Below are 23,102 nucleotides of genomic sequence, written 5' to 3' on the forward strand. Positions count from 1 at the left end.
GACCACTTGGGATAGGCCCATAGTTGTCATGGCTGCTATGAACTCCTGAGCTGCCCCGGACAAATTGGTCCCAAAGTGAACATTGAAGTCCCCCAGCACCAAAAGTCTGTGAGACTCCAACGCAAGTTCTGCGACCAAGTCAGTGAGCTCAGTAAGGGATTCCGTCGGGCAGCGGGGCGATCGGCACGCCAACAGAAGTCTCAATCTATCCCTGGTCCCCAAACTTAGGTACACACATTCAATATGGTCAGATACTTCGACAGGGACCCTGGTAAGGGAGATGTTATCCTTATAGACCACAGCCACTCCACCTCCCCGCCCATGTCCCTTCACCTGCTCCTCTACAGAATACCCTGGAGTAAGAAGCTGGGACCAGACTGGACCACAAGCCTTCCCCAACCAAGTCTTGGTGATACACACCAGGTCAGCCCCTTCATCCATAATCAAATCATGGATGACCTCGGGTTTATTTTGGACCGACGTGGCATTGCAGAGGAGCAAGGTAAGGCTATGTGGGTTGTTGGCAGTGCTCCCTGGGGTCATAGAGCTGGCAGGACAACCGGAAGGGGAGACAGCTATTAAATTTCTGACTACCCTTCCCCTGGAACGGCCTGCTGACCTGCAAACGTTACTTCTTCTATTCCCCACGACCACCGGAATAGCCGCCCCACATTCAACCAATGTGCCCCCGGTCTCCCCATCTCTAGATTATTTATTTATTTATTAGATTTCTATACCGCCCTTCCAAAAATGGCTCAGGGCGGTTTACACAGAGAAATAATACATAAATAAGATGGACTAAATAAGATTAATACATAAATAAGATGGATAAGTTAGGAGAGGAGAGCTGGTCTTGTGGTAGCAAACATGACTTGTCCCCATAGGTAAGCAGGGTCTGCCCTGGTTGCATATGAATGGGAGACTTGATGTGTGAGCACTGGAAGAGATTCCCCTCAGGGGATAAAGCTGTTCTGGGAAGAGCAGACGGTTTCAAGTTCTCTCCCCAGCTTCTCCAAGATAGGGCTGAGAGAGATTCCTGCCTGCAACCTTGGAGACGCCACTGCCAGTCTGTGAAGACAATACTGAGCTAGATAGACCAATGGTCTGACTCAGTATATGGAAGTTTCCTATGTTCCTATCTTCCTATGACCCAAACACATAACTAGTTCGACCCAATCTCACCAACAGTGAAATGAGCAAGAATCCTCTCTAGCTGTTCAAGTTAGTATGTTGGCCCCAGCCCCCAGCCCCACCTCCGAAGGCCGCCTCCAAAGGCTGGCCCCCTTTGGCGGCTGGCTTTGGCGGCCGCCTGCAGGCGGCCTGTGCCCCTGGCTGCAGTCCACTCTAATAAAGGCCAAGATCTCAGAAGCCCAATGGGTGTGTCTCACACCCACAGCAATCGGGCAGTTTGGCCAGGTGCAGAGTATATCTGGACACAATTAGAGTGAGTTCAGCCCCTGATAGCAAACAGGCTTCAGCAAGGAGGACAAGAACAAAGAAAAAGCCTTGGCCAGACCCTTCCCCACCCAGAGGAGAGTGGAGCGTAGAAGCCAGATAAGAACTCCTTACCCCCACAGCCATCTTCCTTCCAGCCATCCTTCTGACTGCCTCTGTCTGGCTGCAGTCCACTCTGAATGAGCCAGGCATATGTTTGGAAACACATGAATTAGACAGGTACACTCATCAGGTAGCTGCGATTGGCTGCAACTTCCTGTTGCCTATATGCTTAATGGTAAACCTGGATAATGTGTGAAATAGCCTTTCTGCACATACCAATTGAGCAGCATCCTTAGGCTAGATTGGATCCCTCCTTCAGGGAAAGAAAATTCTATCTTAAAAGACATAGTGGGGCGATTCTCACAATCAACAAAAATTGGGCTAGCAGAGGCTAGCCTGATTTTTGTTGACTGTAAGAACCACCGGGCTCACAGCCGAGCCCGGTGGTTCTTGAGCGGGTAACCTGCTCGAGAACCCCTGGTAAAAAGCAGGTTTGCGGAGCGAGCGCTCCAGCAAACCTGCTTTTTATGATTGTGAGTAGCCGCGCCTTCGCGTCGCGCCTTCGTGCCACACCTACTCACGAGTAGACCCCCCTGGCCGGGAGGCAAAAAACCACCTCTCAGCAACACGGGTCTCCCCAGTATGCCCTGCGCGCTTGCGCAGGGCATACTGGGGCTTGCAGGGGCTGCGCGACCTCTGCTCCCCCACCCCCTGCTATCTCCTCCCGCCACACCTGAAAGCTGTTGTGAGCAGCGGCGCACTGCCCAGTACTCGCTGTGGCAGAGAATGGGCTCTGCCGCTCAGCTGGCCACGCAAATGGCCTCCACGCATGTGCAGAGGCCAGCTGAGTGGTGGAGCTGACCCTCTGCTGCAGCAGGTGCTGGGTGGCACGCTGCTGCTCACAACAGCTTTCAGGTGTGGTGGGAGTAGAGGTAAGTACCTAGTAATTTAGAGTTAAAGGGGCCTCCCCCCGCCACCAGCGGCACCTGCACCAGCCACCACTGTTGGATGGTGGCACTGTTCTGTAGCCGTAGCCATTCCCTGGCTTAGCCACTCTGACATTTGCCAGAATACTTTAATTCAAAGGCTCTATTCAGACATTATGTTGTATGAGTCTACAGATGTCTGTATAGTTCTACATGTTTTTTGTGTGAATGCTTGTACGTGCATTCATTTTTAAATGTGAATCTGGGAACAGGCCCCCTGAAACGCAGAATGCAGATAGGAAGTGTATGCTATTCTTGTTCAGCACAATGTGTGAATAACTGTACCTATGAATAACTGTACCCAGATCTGTACCTGTGTACACTGTACATTTGTTATATTAGTGTTCCCATGGAGGTATGGGTTGAGGGGAAGCATATAATAGGCAATACAGTGACCCCAAATCCCAAAGCTATTTAAAGTCAGGTTAAAGGGCTGAGTCTATCTAAATCCATGTGTATGTTCCTAACTGTAGGTTTTAGTGTCTTAACCATTGAGAAACAGAGTTCAGGTTTGGTACCAAAGAGTACAACTGCTGAAGAGGGGTGGGGTTTTTGTTTTTGTTTTGTTAAAAATATTTTTTCTGATTTCTTTACATTTGCAATTCTGGATAATGTGTGCAGAAAGCAAATTGTACTACCATTACAAAGCAGCTTTGAACACGATAGCATTAGAATGTCATTGCCAGTTCAAATTGATTTTGAATATTTAAAAATTTTGTGTGATAAGCAGTGTTCCCTCCAAGGTGTGCACATGTGCGCGCGCACACAAACTTTTAAAAATGTGTGCACACAGTTGATTTTAGATCCCATTCAGGTTGAATTAGGAAGGCTCTACTCTGAATGCATTTGCACACACACACTGCCTCGATACTGCCGCCCAGAACAAAACTCATTCCACACATAGATGAAAAAAATTAGAGATCCTTTTCCCTATCCTGATTCTTGAGTACTGGTTTTGAGGTAGCTTCCCTGAGCTGTGTGGGAACAAAGTCAAACTGGAGATCTTGGGTACTAGGTTGTCTTAAAACTTGATGCTGGTGCCTAGGAAACTGAAATACCTTTCAGACTGAGCTGATAAATTATTGGGTTTGTAGTATATGCTATTAGTGTTTTTAGTGGAACATAGTTTATATGTAAAGGGATGATGGGATTTTCTTGATAGTTTAGCTGATAACCTCTGAACATGTAAAATAAGTATTATTTAAATGATTTAACTCTGTACCCTAGAAGGTGATTACCATGGTGGTGATGTCATAAGACAGATGCATTAGGGTGGGGATTTTTAGATTTGCTAAAAAAAATTGCACATTGATCTTTTTCTGTGGGACTTTGCTTTACTTTTAAAACACGATCCTTAATTTAACTTGCCGTCTAAATGTAAGAATCTAAGCTGCATCCAAGAACATTATAATTCCTCACTCTAAAGAGAAGCATATTTCTCAAGAGCAATATCCAGTTCATTGTAATCACAGCTCAACCCCAACAGAGAGCCAAATGGAGGATGCAGGTTTGCAGAGCTCAGAAGATCGTGACCTCTGAATTCACATTTATGTCAGAGGGTCCTAAGCATGAAACCTTGACATTGCACTATATTAAAACCAAGGCTCATGTATGTGAGCAAACAAAAGCAATGCTTTGTGATGCATTGATAATTTAAATGTTCAGATGAAGTTTTGCACTTCTGATTCCCTGCTTCTGATGTCATGTGCAAGCAGGGAAAACTTGCCTGAGGTGACAAACTGCAAGTTCTGAAGGATGAAACCACTTGCACTTCTGCAGGGCACACCTCTGACAAATGCCTGAATTGGGTTCCAGTAGTCCCTCTAGCAGGTGTCTGGCTAAAGTCCTAAAGACCCACAGGGCTCCATTAAATCTTTTTCATCACAGTTTCTAAGTGTGATTGAACAATCAGTATGTGACTTGGTCAGGCCTGTAAATGTGAGCATAAAGTGCTGCTAATGCTCACCCCATAATTATTTTATTTCTTATTCCGGAAACTCCAGAAATGTGTAGACACATGACATAGGAAGAGGAAAAGGGCTTAGTTGAGATTTTAATGTGCTTGAGATATGGAAGGACCTTAGCAATAAAAAGGTGGCCCCCGTTATTCTCAGGGATTCCATTCTCGCCTATAGGCAAGAATACGGAAACCATGAATAATGAAACCTTGAGTCACTGGGAATTAGAACCCAACCCCACCATAGGAACCTACGCCCCAGCAAATAAAGCAAGCAGGGTAGAAATAAGAGAAGAAAAGGGCAGTACCTTATTCTCCAGATCTCCAGCAATGCCTCCCCCGCAAAATCCAGAACATGATCGAATGTTTACCATTTTTTTCTTTTCTTAAAAAAGAGCAACAAAATGGTACTCTGCTGGAAAATGGCCAGAAATGACACCAAAAGTCATTCCCAGGTCATTTCTGGCCACTCAGAACCACAGATTGGCGAATTTCACCTATTTTTTCTATCCATGGATAATGAAAGTGGGTCTCTTAAGACCCAGTCATGTCAGCAGATAACGAGGGCCACCTGTATTCCTATATAAATAAAAAATATAGCGGCTGACATCCTGACTAAATTATTCAGTGGATGTCCTATTGAAATTAAGTCATTCTTAATTATAACTCCTGATAGTACTATTGAGTATCTTAGTTTAGATGACAGCCATTGAGGCGATTCTCACGATCAGTGGAAAGTGGGCTAAGGGAGCTTATCCCGCTGTTCACGGATCGTGGGAACCACTGGGCTCGCAGGCAAGCCCGGTTTCCCCAAAGCGGGTCACCCGCTTACCTACCCCTCCCCATAGCCCAGGTTAGCGGGGCGAGCACTCCGCTAACCCGGATTTTGTGGTCGTGTATTGCTGCGCCGCGGCTCCGCACCATGGCATCACACGAGGAGACCCCTGGCCGGGAGGCTGCAAACAGCCTCCCGGGCTTGGGGGTCTCTCCAGCATGCCCCGAGCGCTTGCACGGGACACCCTAGAACTTCTGGGGCCACGCGGCCCCTGATCCCTGCAGCGGAGCCGTGACGGAGCCGGCAGTCGTGTGGGCGGCAGATCCGACTGCCCAGGGCTGCAGCAGTGCTAGTCTGCTGCCGGGCGAGCCATGGGTGGCCTGCAGGAGAGTCGCCCCTCGTCTGGGCGGGCACTCCTCCCACCCAGGGAACAGTAAGAGATCGTCTGCGGGGAGGGTCGGGGAAACCCGCTCGCCCCACAGACCCATCTGGAGCTCTTCACATGGATTCTGTGCAGAGCTTCATTAGCTTAAAACAAGCAAAGAGGTTCTCAGGATAAGTTTTCTGTATTCTTCAGAACCTCTTGCTGGAAACAGTAGCAGGAAGTAGGGTAGTAAATTAGCTGTGGGAAAGAGGAGAGTGGGGGGGACTGCTTTGCTGTAATCACTGTTCTGACACCTGAAGTAGGCCTACTTGGTTATCTCTTCTCTTGGCCTTTCTCATCCTGTACTCCATATCTCCATACCTGCCAACATGCCCCTATTTTCCCATTCTCCTGAATAGGGTCATGTTGGCTGGTATTTGTTAGGTATGGGGCACTGAAAATTCAGGGAGGCTTAGCCTGTTCCTTATCATTTACACTAATGTGTATTTAAAAAGAACAACCATCATTTAAAAGCTGCTTACTTGTTATTTGCTTTCTGTGTCAGCTTCCTCTTAAGTGCAAGAGTCCTACAACAGAGGACGAACTTTTCATTTGAAGGCAACTTATAGTGCTATCTAAGAAAGAAAGAAAAAATGGCAATTTGGCTATAGATACAAGAAGATTCGTTGAATTATGTTTGGCAGTGTGGAATTTCCTTCCTTTTGAAATGGGTTGAAACTTTCCCTCACCGCCTTCACTGCTAGGGAGAAACAGTTCAAAATAATGCTGTTGCTTGGACAACTCTGATATTTAAGCTAACTCTGTTAGCTTTTTTCTCTTCTGCCATCTTAAAAACTCCAGTTTTTCCTGGAGTTTACCAGTGTATCAATATAGTTGGTTTCTTTAGGTTTTTGTGTTGTGCATGTGTGTCTGTATGTGTGTGTGTGTGTGAGAGAGAGAGGGAGAGAGGGTGAGAGAGAGAGACGGGGGGGATGAAAAGAGGAGACTTTGGAGGTGCTCAGCGGATGGTTTATTATCCTAACTCATTTCCTTTTGCCCCTTGAAATGAATGGCAATGAGCTAACTGCCTGCCAACCACACCCCCCCCCCAAGCTAGCACTACTATTACCATTACTAGTATTTTTATTTTATTTTATTTTTTAAAGGAGCCCAGAGTGGTGTACATGGTTATGTTTATCCCCACAACAACCAGGTGAGGTAGATTGGACTGAGAGATAAGGGACTGACCCAGAATCTCCCAGTGAGTTTCATGGCTGAACAGGGACCTGAGCTCCTGTCTTCCTGGTGCCTGTCCAGCACTCTAGACACAGACACAGACACAGACACACACACACCCTATTCAGACATTATGTTGAACGTTCATACAATGAGAGCACAGTACACACAGGTAGAGCCATTCACATGTTATGTTGAACACAGGTATAGCAGTACGCTTCCTGTCTGTTCCATGCGTTTCAGGGGCCTATACCCAGGTTCACTTTTTAAATGAATGCAGGTTCAGTAATTGACACAAAAAAACATCTATTGGGTGTACAGACATCTGTACACTTATGCAACATAATGAGCCACTTCGCACGATTACGGAGAAGGGCTCCAGAGTGGTAGGAGTGTGCACGGTTCGGTCCGGGCACAATTTAAAAGACCACTGGACCGGATGCGCCCTGTGCGGCGCGCGCTTGTCTCTGATGCTGCCGCGCAGGGCGCATGCGCACCGCTAGCACTCGTCTCTTTAACCCTTTAGGAACAACGACGGGGGCGGAAGGGAGGAACTCTGCCACCCCAAGAAGATTTTTCAAAGGACCAGCGCTGGAGGGGGAAGAGCAGCGGGGGGGGAGTACTACCCCCCTTAAAGTAACAGCCCCCCCGTGCTGGACCAGGGGGGGACTCCAGACCATGCACACCCCTACAGAGCGGGCTGCAGGGAAAGTGGGTTAAACTTATCCTCCGCATAGACGATCCTGCTTGCGTTGCTGGATGTGCTCCCCATGCGCCAAGCTGATTGCCTGCACACCAAGGCAGCAGGGAGGATTGGGGACCAGGATGTGCCGCCCCAGTCCCTGGAACTACCAGACTCATGGGAACCCCTCCTCCCCTCCCTGGGCTCCCTGTAGTGTGGCTGCCTCAGCTTCCACATGGGCTCCCCGTGGTTGCAAGCAGCCTTGGCCGCCACACGATCAAGAAAATAGGGAAGGGTGGCTACATAGGCGGGTTTGCCACTGTGTTGATGCCGGAATCGGGCCCAGTCCCGGTGGTTCTCTCTCTCTCTCTCTCTCTCTCTCTCTCTCTCTCTCTCTCTCTCTCACACACACACACACACACACACACACACACACACACACACAAATCCGGGTTAGGCTCCCTCAGTCTGGTTTTGCATGGGCGTGTGAATAGCCTCAATATCTGAATAAGGCTAGAGAGGAGCCCCATTCAGGCATGATTCAGGTAGTTTGGTGAATACGGTGTCCATGGTTACAATGCCCAGCAAGCCCTGTCCCCTTGGCTGATGAGATCTGTAGCCCTGCTCTCCCCTGCCCCTACTGACCACAAGTACAACATTTGTCTGCAGAGACAAAGCCTGTACCTGGGGAGAGATCCTCCCTGTGATGGGGTTGGTGGCTTACAGTGTGCCTGGTTGCAGAACGCCTGAACAGGGCTACAGAGGAAGGGTTATTAACACTACCTCTCTTTTTTTGGACATACTGTCATATAATGCTGTCAGCTGTCATAGTAGCTTATTCTCGTCCGTGCTGATTCCTGACTCCAGGAGCTGTCTCTAAAGGGTGCCATTTATGCTTTGACGAGGCAAAGGGCTTCATGTTTATCTCTCTTCGGCTCTTGTGAAAATGCTGTCTGACTGGCTTTATTGCATAGCACTTTGTCCTGGAAAAGCAGCAGAGAAAACACAGCTCCCTGAGAAAGGATGAGGTGATTAGACCACCAGGGAATGGGTGTGTGTGTGTCTGTCAGAATTTTTTTTAAAGAAAAGTGCGTCTTCTGGGTTAGTGAACACTGGGCAACAATGTGCAGCAAAAGCAAGGCTTGCAGAATGCTTTCTGAGTGGTGAAGGAAGCAGGAAGAAGAAGGGGAAGGGGATTGCTGGGGGGCCTGTGGCTTTCTTTGGGGCACCTGGCTGCCTGGTACAGGAGACAGAGTGCCGGACCTGGGCCTGTGGTTTATTCCTGCAGCCAGCTGAACAATCGTTTGGAAGAGAGTTTGAGGAAGCATTTAGCTGGCCAATTCTGGTGGCAGGACTGTCTGTTCTGACTGCTGCTTTCTTCATCGTTAATCTTTTTGGAAGGCAAATCAATGAGTTGCGGCCATTTAAAGATGTGTTTAACTAATGACAACCTTTATTTACCCATAGCTATTATTAGTAAGTGATTTATTGCTGTATTGGGGAGGGAACCAATGATTTAATTTTGAAGCAGTAAGCTTAAAAAAAAAAGCATGATGCCATTTAGTACAGCAGCCATTGCAACGATTCTGTTCTTTTATTTCAGTAATTATGCCTCCCTTTCTGTCACCTTTTGGTCCTTCAGGGTAACTAATACTTAATGCTAGTAGCTGTGGTGCAAGACACTAAACACAATAGAATTCTGAGACAATTAGTTGTCCGATAGAATCTTAAGAGTGTTATTAATTTAGTAGACTTGACAGAGCTTGAAGTTCAGGAGGTTGCTTCTCACTTAGGGATGATTAGAGCACATTTTCTCCAAGATAGTTTAGTTCAAAATAAGACAAACTTTTTAAAAATCCAGATTGGATTTTGATGTGTGAGGATCTTTGATGTGAGTTTAAAAAAAAATGGTGATCCTGCAACTGTCTTCATTAAGTTGTGTGTGTTTAGCATTTTAAGCCTTTAGTTTGTTTAGGGCTTTGCAACACTCTCAGAAAAAGGATGATAAATGGGTGGGTGGTGGGAACATCAGGAACTGCCAATGAGAGCAATTAATTAAAATGGAATATATAAGTATATATGTTCATAGGGTGATGATGAAGATCCAAATCATTGCTTAGGTTGACTTAAGGTTGGAGATGGATGATCTCCAACTGGCTATTGACAGAGGGAGTGTGACTCTGCTGATCTCTTTGAATCTCTCAGTGGCTTTCGATACCATCGACCATGGTATCCTTCTGGACCTCCTGAGGGAGGTGGGATTGGGTGGCACTGTTTTACAATGGATCCACTCCTACCTCTCTGGTAGATTCCAGATGGTGTCACTTGGAGACTGTTGCTCTGCAAAGAGAGAACTGAATTATGGAGTTCCACAAGGCTCCATACTGTCTCCAGTGCTCTTTAACACGACAGCGGTGGGAGAGATCATCAGGAGGTTTGGTGCTGGGTGTTACCAATATGCTGATGACACCCAGATTTATTTCTTCATGTCGACTTCATCAGGAAATGGTATATGTTCCCTAAATGCCTGTCTGGAGGTGGTAATGGGCTGGATGAGGGATAACAAACTGAGGTTGAATCCATATAACACGGAGGTACTGACTGTAGGAGGTCGGGACCTGAGAGATGGTTTAGATCTGCCTGTTCTGGATGGGGTTACACTCCCCCTGAAAGACCAAGTACGTAGCTTGGGAGTGCCCCTGGACCCAAAGTTCCCCCTGGTTTCTCAGGTTGAGGCAGTGGCCAGGAGTGCTTTTTATCAGCTTTGGCTGATATGTCAGTACGTCAATTTCTAGAGGTGAATGACCTTAAAACAGTGATGCATATGCTGGTAACCTCCAAGTTTGTCTTCAGTAATGCGCTCTATGTGGGGCTGCCTTTGTACATAGTCCGGAAACTACAATTGGTACAGAATGCAGCAGCCAGATTGGTCTCTGGGACAACATGAAGGGAACATATAACACCGGTGTTAAAAGAACTGCACTGGCTGCTGATATGTTTCTGTGTGAAATACAAACTGCTGGTTACCTATAAAACCCTTAATGGCTTGGGCCCAGGCTATTTAAGAGAGTGCCTCCTTTGTCATGAACCCTGCCACCTCTTAACGACTTTCTGGAGAGGTCCGGTTACGGGTGCCACCAGCTCATCTGGTGGCGACTCAGGACTGGGCTTTCTCTGTGGCTGCCCCAGGGCTTTGGAATATGCTCCCTGATGAAATAAGAGCATCTCCTTCTCTGTTTTCAGGAAGAACCTCAAGACTCTCCTGTTCTTGCAAACTTTTAATTAAATTTTAATACTTTGTTTTATATGGTTTCTATTTTTTATTTTTAATATTAAAATTTGTACACTGCCTAGAGATGTACATATCAGGTGGTATAAAAATATGAGAAATAAATAAGAGGCTTGGGGGCTATTCACACGACCAGGCAAAACTGGGCTAAAGAAGCCCAGACCAGTTTTGCCGGCGAGTGTGAACCACAGGGAGCCCCGCAGCTCCAGGTGGCAGTGCAGCGGCAGACCCATTGAGGGAGCCTGCGGCTTAACAAGGGCACCCTTAAACCGATTTTAGTGCTCATATGTTGGTGCCACTCAGCTCCACACGGCACCAACATGCAAGCAGCCTCCCAGCTGCAGTGCATTATAGGAGTTCTTGGAGCTGGGAATGCATCCTAGCCCCTGACCCTCCCCTAGGGATGTGCACAGAACCAGTTCCATGAACTCCTCGGCAGGCTGCGGGGTTCCTTTAAGAGGCAGGGAAGGCGCTGCCTGCCTGCCAGCCTCCGCCTCACCACTTTTCCCCCTCTGGCCCTCTCTCCAAAAGCAGGTGCATGGGACAGCAGCATCTCTCTTTGTGCCCTGCTCTGCATCACCGTGCAAATTGCCGACATGTGCACGGCACGCACGCACACACGCGTCGGCCATTTTCGTGGCAACGCAGAACGGAGCGCAGAGAGGGATGCTGCTGTTTTGCAAACCTGCTTTTGGAGCCTGCTTCTTAAGGGGAAACCCACCCACCCCCATCCCGTGTTCAAACCAGCTTGGGCGCTGGTCCACGGAACTGGTTCGGCGCTCCAGAAAAGGAGCACTGGACCGGTTCCATGCATGTCTCTACCCTCCACACAGCCGACAAGAGCCAGCAATCAACAGGAAGGAGCCCTCGATCATCTTCCAGGGAAGTAAGCAATTTAAGACTTCTTTCACTGCAGATCGGAGCCCTTTCTCTCTGATCGTGAGAAAAGGCTCCTACATCAGCCCCATGGAAGTTTTGACCCTCTCATGGAGGATGGAACATAGAGGAGGTGGATGTTAGTGTAAAGTGACTGGCGGATGATTGGGTCCAATTAAAAGTGCTGGTCTTTACCATTAAGGCCCTAAACAGTCTAGGACCCACCTCTCTAAAGGATCACCTTCTTCCATATGAACCTGCCTATGCACTTAGATTGGAAGCCATAAGTACATAAGGGCCAGCCGGTTTTGTGCACACCCCTAGGCCCAAGGCCCATCTAGTCCAGCATTCTGTTTCACACAGTGGCCCACCACATGCCGCTGGAAGCTACAGGCAGGAGTTGAGGACATGCCTTCTCTCCTGCTGTTACTCCCCTGCAACTAGTATTCAGAGGCATCCTGCCTTTCAGGCTGGAGGTGGTCTGTGGCCCTCCAACTAGTAACCAATGATAGACCTCTCCTCCTTGAAGTTATCCAAACCCCTCTTAAAGCCATCTAGGTTGTTGGCTGTCACCACATCTTGTGGCAGAAAATTCCACGAGTGGATTATGTGTTCTATGAAAAAGTACTTCCATTTGCTGGTCCTAGATTTCCTGGAAATTAGTTTCATGGGATGGCCCCTGTTTCTAGTGTTATGTGAGAGGGAGAAGAATTTCTCTCTATCCACTTTCTCCACACCAAGCATGATTCAGTCGTCTTTTTTCTAAACTAAATAGCCCCAGGTGTTGTAGCCTTGCCTCATAAGAAAGGTGCTCTAGGCCCCTGATCATCTTGGTTGCTCTCTTCTGCACCTTTTCCAGTTCTACAGTGTCCTTTTTTAGATGTGTTGACCAGAATTGTATGCAGTACTCCAGGTGTGGCCGCACCATAGTTTTGTATAAGGGCATCAAAATATTAGCAGTTTTATTTTCAGTCCCCTTCCTAATGATCCCTAGCATGAAATTGGCCTTTTTCACAGCTGCCGCATATTGAGTCAACACTTTTAACGACCCCAAGATCCTTCCACCACGACCCCAAGATTCTTGTCCTGGTCAGTCACTGACAGCTCAGATCACATTATCATATACTTGAAGCTGGGGTTTTTCATCCCAATGTGCATCACTTTACACTTGCCAACATAGAAGCGCATGTGCCACTTTGTCGCCCACTCACCTAGTTTGGAGAGATCCTTTTGGAGCTCCTCACAATCCATTTTGGATTTCACTACCCGAAAGAGTTTGGTATCATCTGCAAATTTGGCCACCTCGCTGCTTACCCCTGCTTCTAGATCATTTATGAATAAATTAAAAAGCACCGGGCCCAGTACAGATCCCTGGGGGACCCCACTTCTTACTTCCCTCCATTGTGAAAACTCTCCATTTATATCTACTCTCTGTTTCCTGTCTTTCAACCAGTTAGCAATCCACACATGTACTTGTCCTCTTGTCCCATGACTGCTAATTTTCCTCAGGAGTCTTTGATGAGGAACTTTGTCGAAAGCTTTTTGGAAGTCCAGGTATACTACGTCAACTGGATCACCTTGATCCACACACTTGTTGACACTCTCAAAGAACTCCAAAAGGTTGGTGAGGCAAGATTTACCTTTGCGGAAGCCATGCTGGTTCTCTCCCAGCACTGTTTCTCTCCCAGCACCTGTTCCATTTGCCATCTGAGGCATAGCAAATAGAAACACAAGGCAGGGCTTTCTCAGTTGGGGTACCTAAGCTGTGGAATGTCCTTCCCAGAAAGGCCTGCCCAGCACCTTTGCTGCTTGCATTTTCGACAAGCAGTGAAGACATGGCTTATCCAACAAGCACTCGGACTATGGGATCCATTAAGTTCTGTAGTATTAGCTGTCTTGAGCTTTTGTGTTATAGACAGGTTGGCTGTATTTCTTTATATGTTATTACTGTTTTTATTGCTGATATTGTTAGCCATGTTCAGGCTCCAGAACAAAAAACATTTTCAGATATATATTCAGATATTGTGTATATAATTGTATATCGTTTCCATTAAAGGCTTGACCTGAAAAAGTTCAATGATTTAGTTAAGATGACTTGACTTGTATTTGCAAAGCTTTTTAGATGGTGCTTAAAGAGAAGGCCTGAGGTTCACATACTCGCCATGCAGAGAAGCAAAAAGCCATTCTAAGCCACTTTTTAAAAATGAGTTTGGTTGCTCCCTACAAGGAAGAGAACAATCACAGTTTTTGATTGTGTGAGGTCATTCCGGGATTCCGGCACTCCAACCCAGCCTAACCGTGCTCTGAAGCCCGGCTCATAGCCAAGGTTAAGGGAGCAAGCGCTCCCTTAACCCTGCTGCTGGGCTTGTGTGTCTCCTCAGCTCCATGGAGCCAAAGAGATTGGCGCCTAGAGTGCCTGTCAGATGGAGGAATTCCCCCAAGGCATTACAAAATTCCCCCAAGGCACTACTAAGTGGTGCCTTATCGGATATGCGGAGGCTGGGAAAATGAGTCCCAGCCTCTTTTGCTCTGTGCTGCTCCTGGCAGCGCAGGTTGTGTGAGAGCGTGGCCTGCATGCCCAAAGGATCCAGCATGATCGTCTGGGGGAAGGTAGGTTGATTGAAACCTTCCTCTGCCCGCCCGCCTGCACTGGTGCTCGTGTGATTAGTCCCATAGTCTGAACAGGCGCAGTGCAAATGTTTGAGGAGTGGGGCTGTGTACAGTCATGACACAAAACCATGCTTTGTTCTACTAAACCATGGCTTGTTTAACACCTGAATTAATTCATCTTGGAGGCTATTCTCACAGCCATCCAAAACTGGGCTATGGGAACCGCACAGCTCCTGGTGGCATGGCAGTGAGTCTCTTGAGCAGGAGTACCCAAAAAGTTGGGTAAACGATTGTGTGTCGGTGTTGCACGGCACCGCACTGCACTGCCTCATGAAAAGCCTCCCAACACGAATAGCCTCCCAACAAGCCTCCCGGCATTGCGAGGCTCCCCAAAAGGCAACACGACTGGGTGGATTTGATTTAAATCAAACTGATTTAAATCACGATTTAAATCACTAGCAGGGTGGATAAAAATAAAAAAATCCGATTTAAATCAAAAAAATCCGATTTAAATAAAAAAAATCTGATTTTTTTATTTAAATCAGATTTTTTTGATTTAAATCGGATTTTTTTTATTTTTATCCACCCTGCTAGTGATTTAAATCGTGATTTAAATCAGTTTGATTTAAATCAAATCCACCCTGCAACACGCTGAATCCTGAGCAGCTGAATCCTGAGCAGAAAGAAACAAAGCAGACAAGTAGCTTTTAACCATGGTTTTCCTATTTGTCCGGAAGCTGAAACCATGATATGAGTTGTTAACTGGTTTTGCATTATGTCTTAACCCAGCCATTTGCGTTGTACACAGAGAACATTGTTATACTGGCATAAGCTAGCCTTTCCCCCCTTATTCTCATCCCATGTCTGGGAGGAGAGCAAAACAAATATTCTCTCGTTTGCTTGCTTTTGATGGGAGAACTGGCTCTTTTATAGGCAGAGCAATTGAAGTGTAACCCTTATATTTACTCTCCTTTACAGCAAGACTGGGAGGTTGGTGATTGTTGCTCCCTTCTTAACAAAGGAGGGACTGAGGGTAACAACAGGCATAAACTTTAAATCACTGTGCTATCTAAGTTGGATCTTGCTGTCCAGAAGAATGAAAAATGCTATGCTAGTTTAGCATTTTAAATGCTTCTTCCAGATACCTGTTTAATACCTGTCCCTTTATTTCCCTTGCAAGCTTGATTGAAATCTACATTTCATGTATGTTACAGTAAGCTTGCACAAGAATCTCCCCGGACTATTTAGGTGTGTAACTGAATAAATTACTGTTGCATATAATGTAATACACTAGTTATGTCTTGTGGATGTCAGTCCTGATACTAAACCCCTTAAGTTTTGGGTTGTTGTTTTTTTACTAGGCTACAACATTTAGACGTGATGAAAAGGTATTAGGGGCCCTATCCAGAAATATATTCTAGGGCTTCTTATATTGGCAGCTCTGCCTAGATATTCACCAAATGCCTTTTGCTTTTCTTTGAGCAAAAGAAGAATGATCTGTGCTAACTGGGCAAAGTGCCACCTTTTAAAGTTGTGGTTCTTTACCTGTACCTTTAGTGGGGGGCAGGGGGAAGTGGATGTTCCTATTCTGCCCAGCATAACTATCCCTCCCAGTGGCTATTGCTGCAAAAACCATCCCCCACACCTCGGGGGAACAGAACTGCTTCCATTCGTAGAAGTATGAGTTGGGTTTAAACCCCTTTTTAATTAGGACACACATACACACATTTGTGCCTAAATACCTTTGGTTACTTCTAAATGGTTACTTGTAAATATAAAGATATGCAACCAGAAACATTTGGATTCTATTACCTAGCTACAGAAATTGTGCAGGCTCATTAAATTAGATGGACCATTGGTCTAACTGATTATGGTAGCTCCTTTGTAGTCTCATGCTGGCGCTTTTCTCACGATCAGCCAAGATCAGGCTAGGGGAGCCTAGCGCAATTTGAGCTGCCCTTGCACAGGGCATACTGGAGCTTGCGGGGGCCATGTGGCCCCCGAGCTCCCCAGACCCCGCCGGCTCCGTCATGGAGCCGGCAATCGTGTGGGCGGCCGATCCGGCCACCCAGGGCTCCCTCTGTGATCGTCTGCGGGGAGAGCTGGCTTAGCCTGCTCTCCCCGCTCGCCCCACCAAACTGGGTCTCACTGATCGTGAGACCCTGCTCGCTGTCTTCTATGCATCTGTCTTCACAACGGCCTTGCAGAGTAGCTCACTTTTATTTCCATTTAAAATGGGTTGCTGTACATTAAAATCAATAGCTGGGTTTTACTTTCATGTTTTGGGTTAACTTTGAGGATGAAGAATGGAGAGGTCATAATAAGACTTTGCATTTTCACACATATCCTGTGAGGTTGGAAAGACTCATTCTGCCAATACTGCAGATGGGGGTAGGGCTGAGACTGAGAGGGAGTAACTTCTCTAAGGTCACCTAGTTCACAGCAGGGATGCCAAACAGGGACTTTATGATTCAAGCTCAGTTTCTTGGCGATCCTGCAGCATCAGCTGTCGCCCGTACCTGATTGGCTGGTGACTTTGAAAGGGTTGTGGCTTGCTGTAGACTGCCTGTGAATGTCTTGGAATGCAAGAGACCCATTCAACACCCAGTTATGCAGGTATGTTCATTTTTTCTGTATCTCTGTGGTCTCTGTTCAAACAGGTGTTGTAGGGTTTTTTTTAAAAAGCACAACACAAGCTTATAATTGCCTGTTTTGATCAGATGTTATAGCAGGATGTGGGGGGAGGGGTAAGAACCTATATATGTATGAGCACAGATAGTTCTTTAGTATTACCTTCAAGTATCTGAACAATGATTATTTTTCATTTCAGTTTAGTTTGTTAGAGTTAGGCTTGCTGAAGTCCCATTGAAATCACTGAGACTGAAAGAAACAGTTAAGCACTTCCAGGTTGAGAAGGTAATCAGCTCAATTGAAAGGGCACTCCTCTTTAGGTCTTCTTTTTCACAAGCAGCTTAATTTACAGGCTGACTAGACATCAAAATAAAATTATTCTTCCATGCATTTGCGGCACATTTTGAATTCATATTCTTTTTGTTGTTGCTTGTTGGCTTGCTCTTTTCCTGTCTGGAGACCACAGTAAGTGATGGAAAGGAGATTTATCTTTTGTTTGCTGAATTTGGATTTAAAATGTGTTGGGGAGGGAGGGCGGAAATAAATTATTAGAACTATGAATCCTGATAACAGCAAGAAATAAATGCTCTGCGTTGGTTCACACTTGGAAGTGGAGTGCCTTCTGGAGCTTTTGATTAAGTGAATGATTATCAGATGGCTCTCTCCCCCTCTATCTCATTGAGACTAACGTTCATAAAGATCACGGGGTGTACAGTGGGAGACAAGAATATGTACACTAAAGGGGCAATCTCATGAGCACACAAAACCTCTTTGATTTATTTGGTGGGAGCTCCCTGTGCTGAGGCCTTGCTTGACTGATTCCCAGCTTTAGTTTGCTCTGAAGGGAAAGTGACGATGAGGTCTTTGTTGCTGAAATAAAATCCCTAGGCAAAGGAAAAAGGGCAGCTCATGGCGTTGAATCCCCTTGTTGAATCCAAGTGATTGAAGGATAGTGGTGTGTTGGACACTGTTGCTTTCTGCCTGGCAAATGCAGCCTTCGAGGGAGGTAGCAGAACCAACTACTTGCTTGAATATAGCTTTATATCTGTATCGCAGATTACACAGACTCAGTGAAAAAGACACATTTCCTTGGGCAATGAACTTTACATGGAATGCTTCCGAAGTATAACGATAGGAGATGATGCCCGGAGATTTTCTCTGCCAAAGAACAGGTTTTGCACTTTTCATTTGTACACATCTATACATATATGCGTTTTTCACCTACTTTCTTTAAAAAAGCCAAACATGTCACTGAAGACACACAGTTGTAACATGATTTTATATTTCCTTTCCCCACCCCCCCTACTGAATTTCAGTTACCTAAAATAAAGCCCTAAACAGCTTAGGCCCAGGGTATTTAAGAGAGGGAGGCGGTTCACACGATCAGTGAGAGCCGCCTGGGAGCGTTAGTGAGGAGAGCAGGCTTAGCCCACTCTCCCCGCACACAAGCAGGCAGGCTGCTCTGGGTGGCCGAAATGGCCACCCACACGACTGCCGGCTCTGTTACGGAGCCGGCAGGGGCTGGGAGGATTGGGGGCCGCGCGGCCCCCTAAAGCTCCAGCATACCCTGAGGGAGTGTGCAGGGCATACTAGAAGAGACCCTCCGGGGGTCTCCTTGTGAGGAGCCCTGACGCGGAGCTGTGCTGTGGCTACTCACATTGGCCAAAACTGGGCTTGCAGAGCTCTCTGCTCTGTAAACCCAGCTTAAGCACTGGACTGCTTAAGTGGGTGACCCGCTTAAGAACCACCGGGCTCACAGCCGAGCCCGGTGGTTCTCACAATGGAAGAAAATTGGGCTAGCCTCCGCTAGCCCAATTTTCTCCCATCGTGTGAATAGCCTCAACGTCTTGTTCACTATGAGCCCCATCGCCCATTGAGATCATCGGGAAAGGTTCTTCTGCAGTTCTCACCATCTTGTCTGGTGGCTACACAGAGACAGGCCTTTTCTGTTGCTGCCCTGAGACTCTGGAATGTGCCCTGTTCTGAACTTAGAGACTCCCCATCTCTGACAACTTTTGAAAAGTCTCTAGATGTTTATTATGTTTATACACCGGCCCAAACTTCCATCTCCTGGGGGTTTGCAGCAAAATAAAACAAAACAGAAATTAAAACCTTAAAACAATTTAAAACCACAAGTCTAGTTAAAAAACTTGGGTAAATAAATGTGTTTTTAGAGACTCTCTAAAAGTTGTCAGAAATGGGGAGGCTCTTATTTCAGGATGGAGTACATTCCAGAGTCTCAGGAAGGCAACAGATAAGGCTCGTCTCTGTGTAGTCACCAGCTGCCAGCTGGTGGCAACTACAGACAAATCTCCCTGGATGATCTCAATGGGCCATGGAGCTCATAGTGAAGAAGACACTCTCTTAAATACCCAGGGCCTAAGCTGTTTAGGGCTTTGTAGGTTATAACCAGCACCTTGTATTTTGCCCGGAACCTTTTTGGTAGCCAGTGTAATTCTTTTAATCTTGGAGTAATATGATCTCTCCAAGATGACCCAGAGACCAACCTGGTTGCCGCATACTGTACCAACTGCAGTTTCTAGACTATGTACAAAGGCAGCCCCACATTTTCTCTCCCCCCACCCCCGCTTATTTTCCTGGCTGGCTGGCCAGCCAGCCACGCAACCACCCACCCTCCCACTGGCTGGTTCGGCCAGCCAAACCTCCACTGACTGGCCGGCCCGGCATCACCCACCCACTCCCAGTTGCAACCGTGTCTTCTCACCCGAACGGCCACATTTCCTCTTGCTGGCCGTCTGGTGGGCCCACTGCTTCCTCCCGCCAGCCGGCCACACTTCCTCCAGCTGGCCGGCCTGCCGCTTCCTCCCACCAGCTGGTTGTGTTTTCTCTCACCAGCTGGCTGGTGGGCCCGCCTCCTCCTCCGGCCTGCTGTTTCCTCCTGCCGGCTGGCCATGCTTTTTCTCGCTGGCTGGCTGGCGGGCCTGCTGCTTCCTCCAGCCCACTGCCGGCCACCATCACTGTTTTCTCCCCCATTGCTAACCCTCTGGCAGCTGCTCACAGACTCTCGCGAGAACTGCTACGCATGGGATTAGCCATGGGTACATCTTGGATAATTATATATAAAGATGCCATCAAGTTCTTTTCATCCTTTCTGATTGACTGACAATTTCAACTTTGGTCTCTGGATTGTAGCAGCTGAGTTGAAATGCATCTGGACTTGGTTCACTTGAACATGAAACATCCAAATAATGCATCTAAAAGAACCATTCTAGTAACTAGATTTTGGGGATTTATTTTTTTAGTGTAAAATTGCAGGTGAGGTACCTTTTATTTGGATCAGTTAGTGTTGGAAACATGGGATCTGAGCATTTTCTGTACTCCCTATTTCTTTTTCTTTGTAGAGGTATGCATGAAATGAATTTTGTGAACTGTTCTGCACTTGGAACAGAACGCGAATTCCAAGGAGCGTTCTGTTGGAACAACTGGGTGAGCTGGTTGTTCTGACGGAATGACTCCGTTTGGAATGAAATGTTCTGGGTTCCATTTTAGGTTCCAAAATGGCGCTCTCCTGGCCTCTGCACATGCACGGTGGCCATTTGTGTGGTGGTGTGGATCATGCAAATGGATGCCTCATGTGCACAGAGGCCAGAAGAGTGCCATTTTGCATTCCAAAGTCACACTCAGAACAGGTTGTTCTACTCTGTGGTCGAAACAGATACACTTTTTAAAGGAGGGTCTGTTTCGAGCTTGGAATGCTCAAAATGGCCTCTTCTGAGGCAGAATGTTCCACGCATCCCTATTTCTTTGGCTATATCAAAGTGTCTTCCAGGGGATATGGGGTTCCTTGGACATTTATCAGAATTTCTCCATGATTAAAGGTAGGGCTGCTATGTGAGTTAGCATCTTTACCATCATCTAGCCCCCGAACTTCCTACTTCTCCCTCCCTCTGGAGGGAGGAACTGGGCACTTGGACTGCATCACCAAGTGATGTACCCCTCTCCCCCCCCCCAAATCCCTGTTTGCATTCCATCTTTGGAATATTGCATCTTTGTATGGTTTTAATTGTAATCTGCTTTGACAGCCAGTCTTGGCTGAAAAGGAGGCTACAAATTCAATAAATCAATTAGAAGAAGAGTGCTGGGTGGCCAATCTTTTCTGAAAAACAGCTTGCTCACCACTACTACTGTTTCCCAAGATTGTGCAGATGCAGAAGAGTGCTCAAGGGCTTTTTAGGGAGCAGCAAGGAGCGCCACCAGGACTGCCCAATGTCCCTTGTGAACTCGCCTTGGCCTTGAACGTTGCGTACAACCACATGCATCTCACAGGGCAGGTGCACATGGTTCTGTGGCAGAGAAATCCATTTGTACAGTGAATCCATTTGTTTCTTGAAAGGAACATATATTTGAATTATCATTCTGCTGCCTCCTCTACAGATCTATGTCTGTGTATTAGGAGTTTGAAAGTAATTGGGCTAGTAGTCCAGGAGCATATTTTTGAATTCCACTTGCTCATACATTGATAGTCTGGAACAGCAAAAAAGAAGCTACTTTTCATGGGTCACTTGGGGGCAATATTTGCTCACCACAGACTGGTTTCCAGATGATGTATCTTGCCAGTTCTCTGCTACTTTGATACTATTTCAGGCTGCCAGTAGATGCAGGGGGGAAAAAATGTTGAGGCTTCTTACTTATCTGTGGGACTAATGGAGAAAAAGCAAACAAAGAGGATTACAGTTATTATAAAGCCCTATGCAGAGATTCTGCAGTATGAGTGTATGGATGTCTGTACACTCGTGGGAATGACTGCTCTTGTGTTGATTTTAAAAGTGAGTCTGGGTACAGGCCCCTCAAATGTGTGGTGCAGATAGGAAGCGTACTGCTTACCTGCCTTCAACATACAGGTTGAGTATCCCTTATCCGGACATCCAAAATCTGGAATGCTCCGATATCCGGACACCACGCTGTAACAAAAACAATAAGCCTCAGCTCACTCGCTTGCAGATTCCCAATTTTGCTGCTTTTAAACCTGCACTCAAAACTTACTGATTTCAGAAGGCTGTTAGTGACAGGGGTTTTGTCTGTAGTTCTCTCTAGTTGCGGCTCTGTTTTTTATGTTTTTGATGTTCTCGCTTTGGCGCTAGAGGGAAAAGGGAAAGCCCCCCTCCTCCACTCCCTGCTCAGTTTGGTGCCTGTTCTGTTGGCGTCTGTTTTGGCGCTCTGGATCCCATGCCCAAGATATCTCATTATGCAAATATTCTGAAATCCAGAAAAATCTGAAATCCAGAACACTTCTGCTGCCAAGCAGTCCGGATAAGGGATATTCAACCTGTAATGTGTGAATGACTGTACCTGTGTTACAGATCTGAACATGTGTACTCCGTACAGTTGTATGAGTGTTGAACATAATGTTCAATAGGACTTTAAAATGTTGGAATCTGCAACAGAAATGTGTATCAGGCGCAGGCTTTTGTGCCTGGTGTCTTTGTGACTGTACAGTATTCCACTCTACAGAACTCCACGTTGATAAAGAGTAGGATTTTATGTTAAATTTTTCCCCTGGTGTGTATTTAACCAAAATGGGGGGGGGGGAGTGAGCTAGTGGTCTTAAATTGTTTACACTTCCTGCTGTTTCAGTCAGCAGAAAGTTGAAAAATGTTTGATATCAAGACATTAAAGGACTGCAGTTTACTTGTATCACCTTCAGGCAGAATTGTAATGCAGAATTAGGCTGACGCACTGCCTTGTTTCTTTGGCTGTTAAGTTATATTTAATCCAAAATAGATGTTGAGTTTGCTGTAATAGCTGTAGTCTTACATAATCATTTCTGTGGCAGTGGCTGACAAATGCATTCCTAGGTAGGCTGAATATCAGACAAGAGGAAGGCATAGGGGCCCACTAATAGTACTTAGTATTGTTATAGGGTTTTAGGGTTCAAAGGGCCTTGTGTACATTATCTCTCTGCTCTTTACAACAATCTTGTAAGGCAGACCAGTGTATTAATACAAGGAGCGGTGGGGAAGGAGGCTGAGAAATACAGTTGCTTGTCTCTCCCAGGCCGCTGCGGAAGGGATGGACAGGCAGCTGCAGAAGTCTTTAGGGAATCGGGAATGAGCTTGGGGGAAACAATTCTTTCTCCAGTTCTGTCTGTGAGCCAGAACTTTTATATGTGCTGAAGTATTCTCTGACATTGATTCATTGGCTGAACTTGCAGGGCCTCGGTATTCCCCATCTGCAGAAT

The 23,102-nt window shown here is 46.6% G+C and overlaps 1 protein-coding gene across 5 annotated transcripts in view; it reads left to right on the top strand.

The window, feature by feature from the left end:
• Nucleotides 1–23,102, top strand: part of UBE2E3 (ubiquitin conjugating enzyme E2 E3) — a 145,968-nt gene that overhangs the window by 16,040 nt on the left and 106,826 nt on the right. Inside the window, exon 1 of one of the 5 annotated variants that reach the window (XM_053269488.1) lies at nucleotides 8,506–8,525. The exons of the other annotated variants lie outside the window; for them this stretch is intronic. Within the exon in view, the coding sequence (XP_053125463.1) occupies nucleotides 8,521–8,525 (5 nt within the window). The 5' untranslated portion in view covers nucleotides 8,506–8,520. Of the gene's footprint in view, nucleotides 1–8,505; nucleotides 8,526–23,102 lie in introns of those variants that run through there. 5 annotated transcript variants of the gene reach the window in all.

Source organism: Hemicordylus capensis, chromosome 1 (genome assembly GCF_027244095.1).
Source record: "Hemicordylus capensis ecotype Gifberg chromosome 1, rHemCap1.1.pri, whole genome shotgun sequence".
NCBI classification, from domain to species: Eukaryota; Metazoa; Chordata; class Lepidosauria; order Squamata; family Cordylidae; genus Hemicordylus; species Hemicordylus capensis.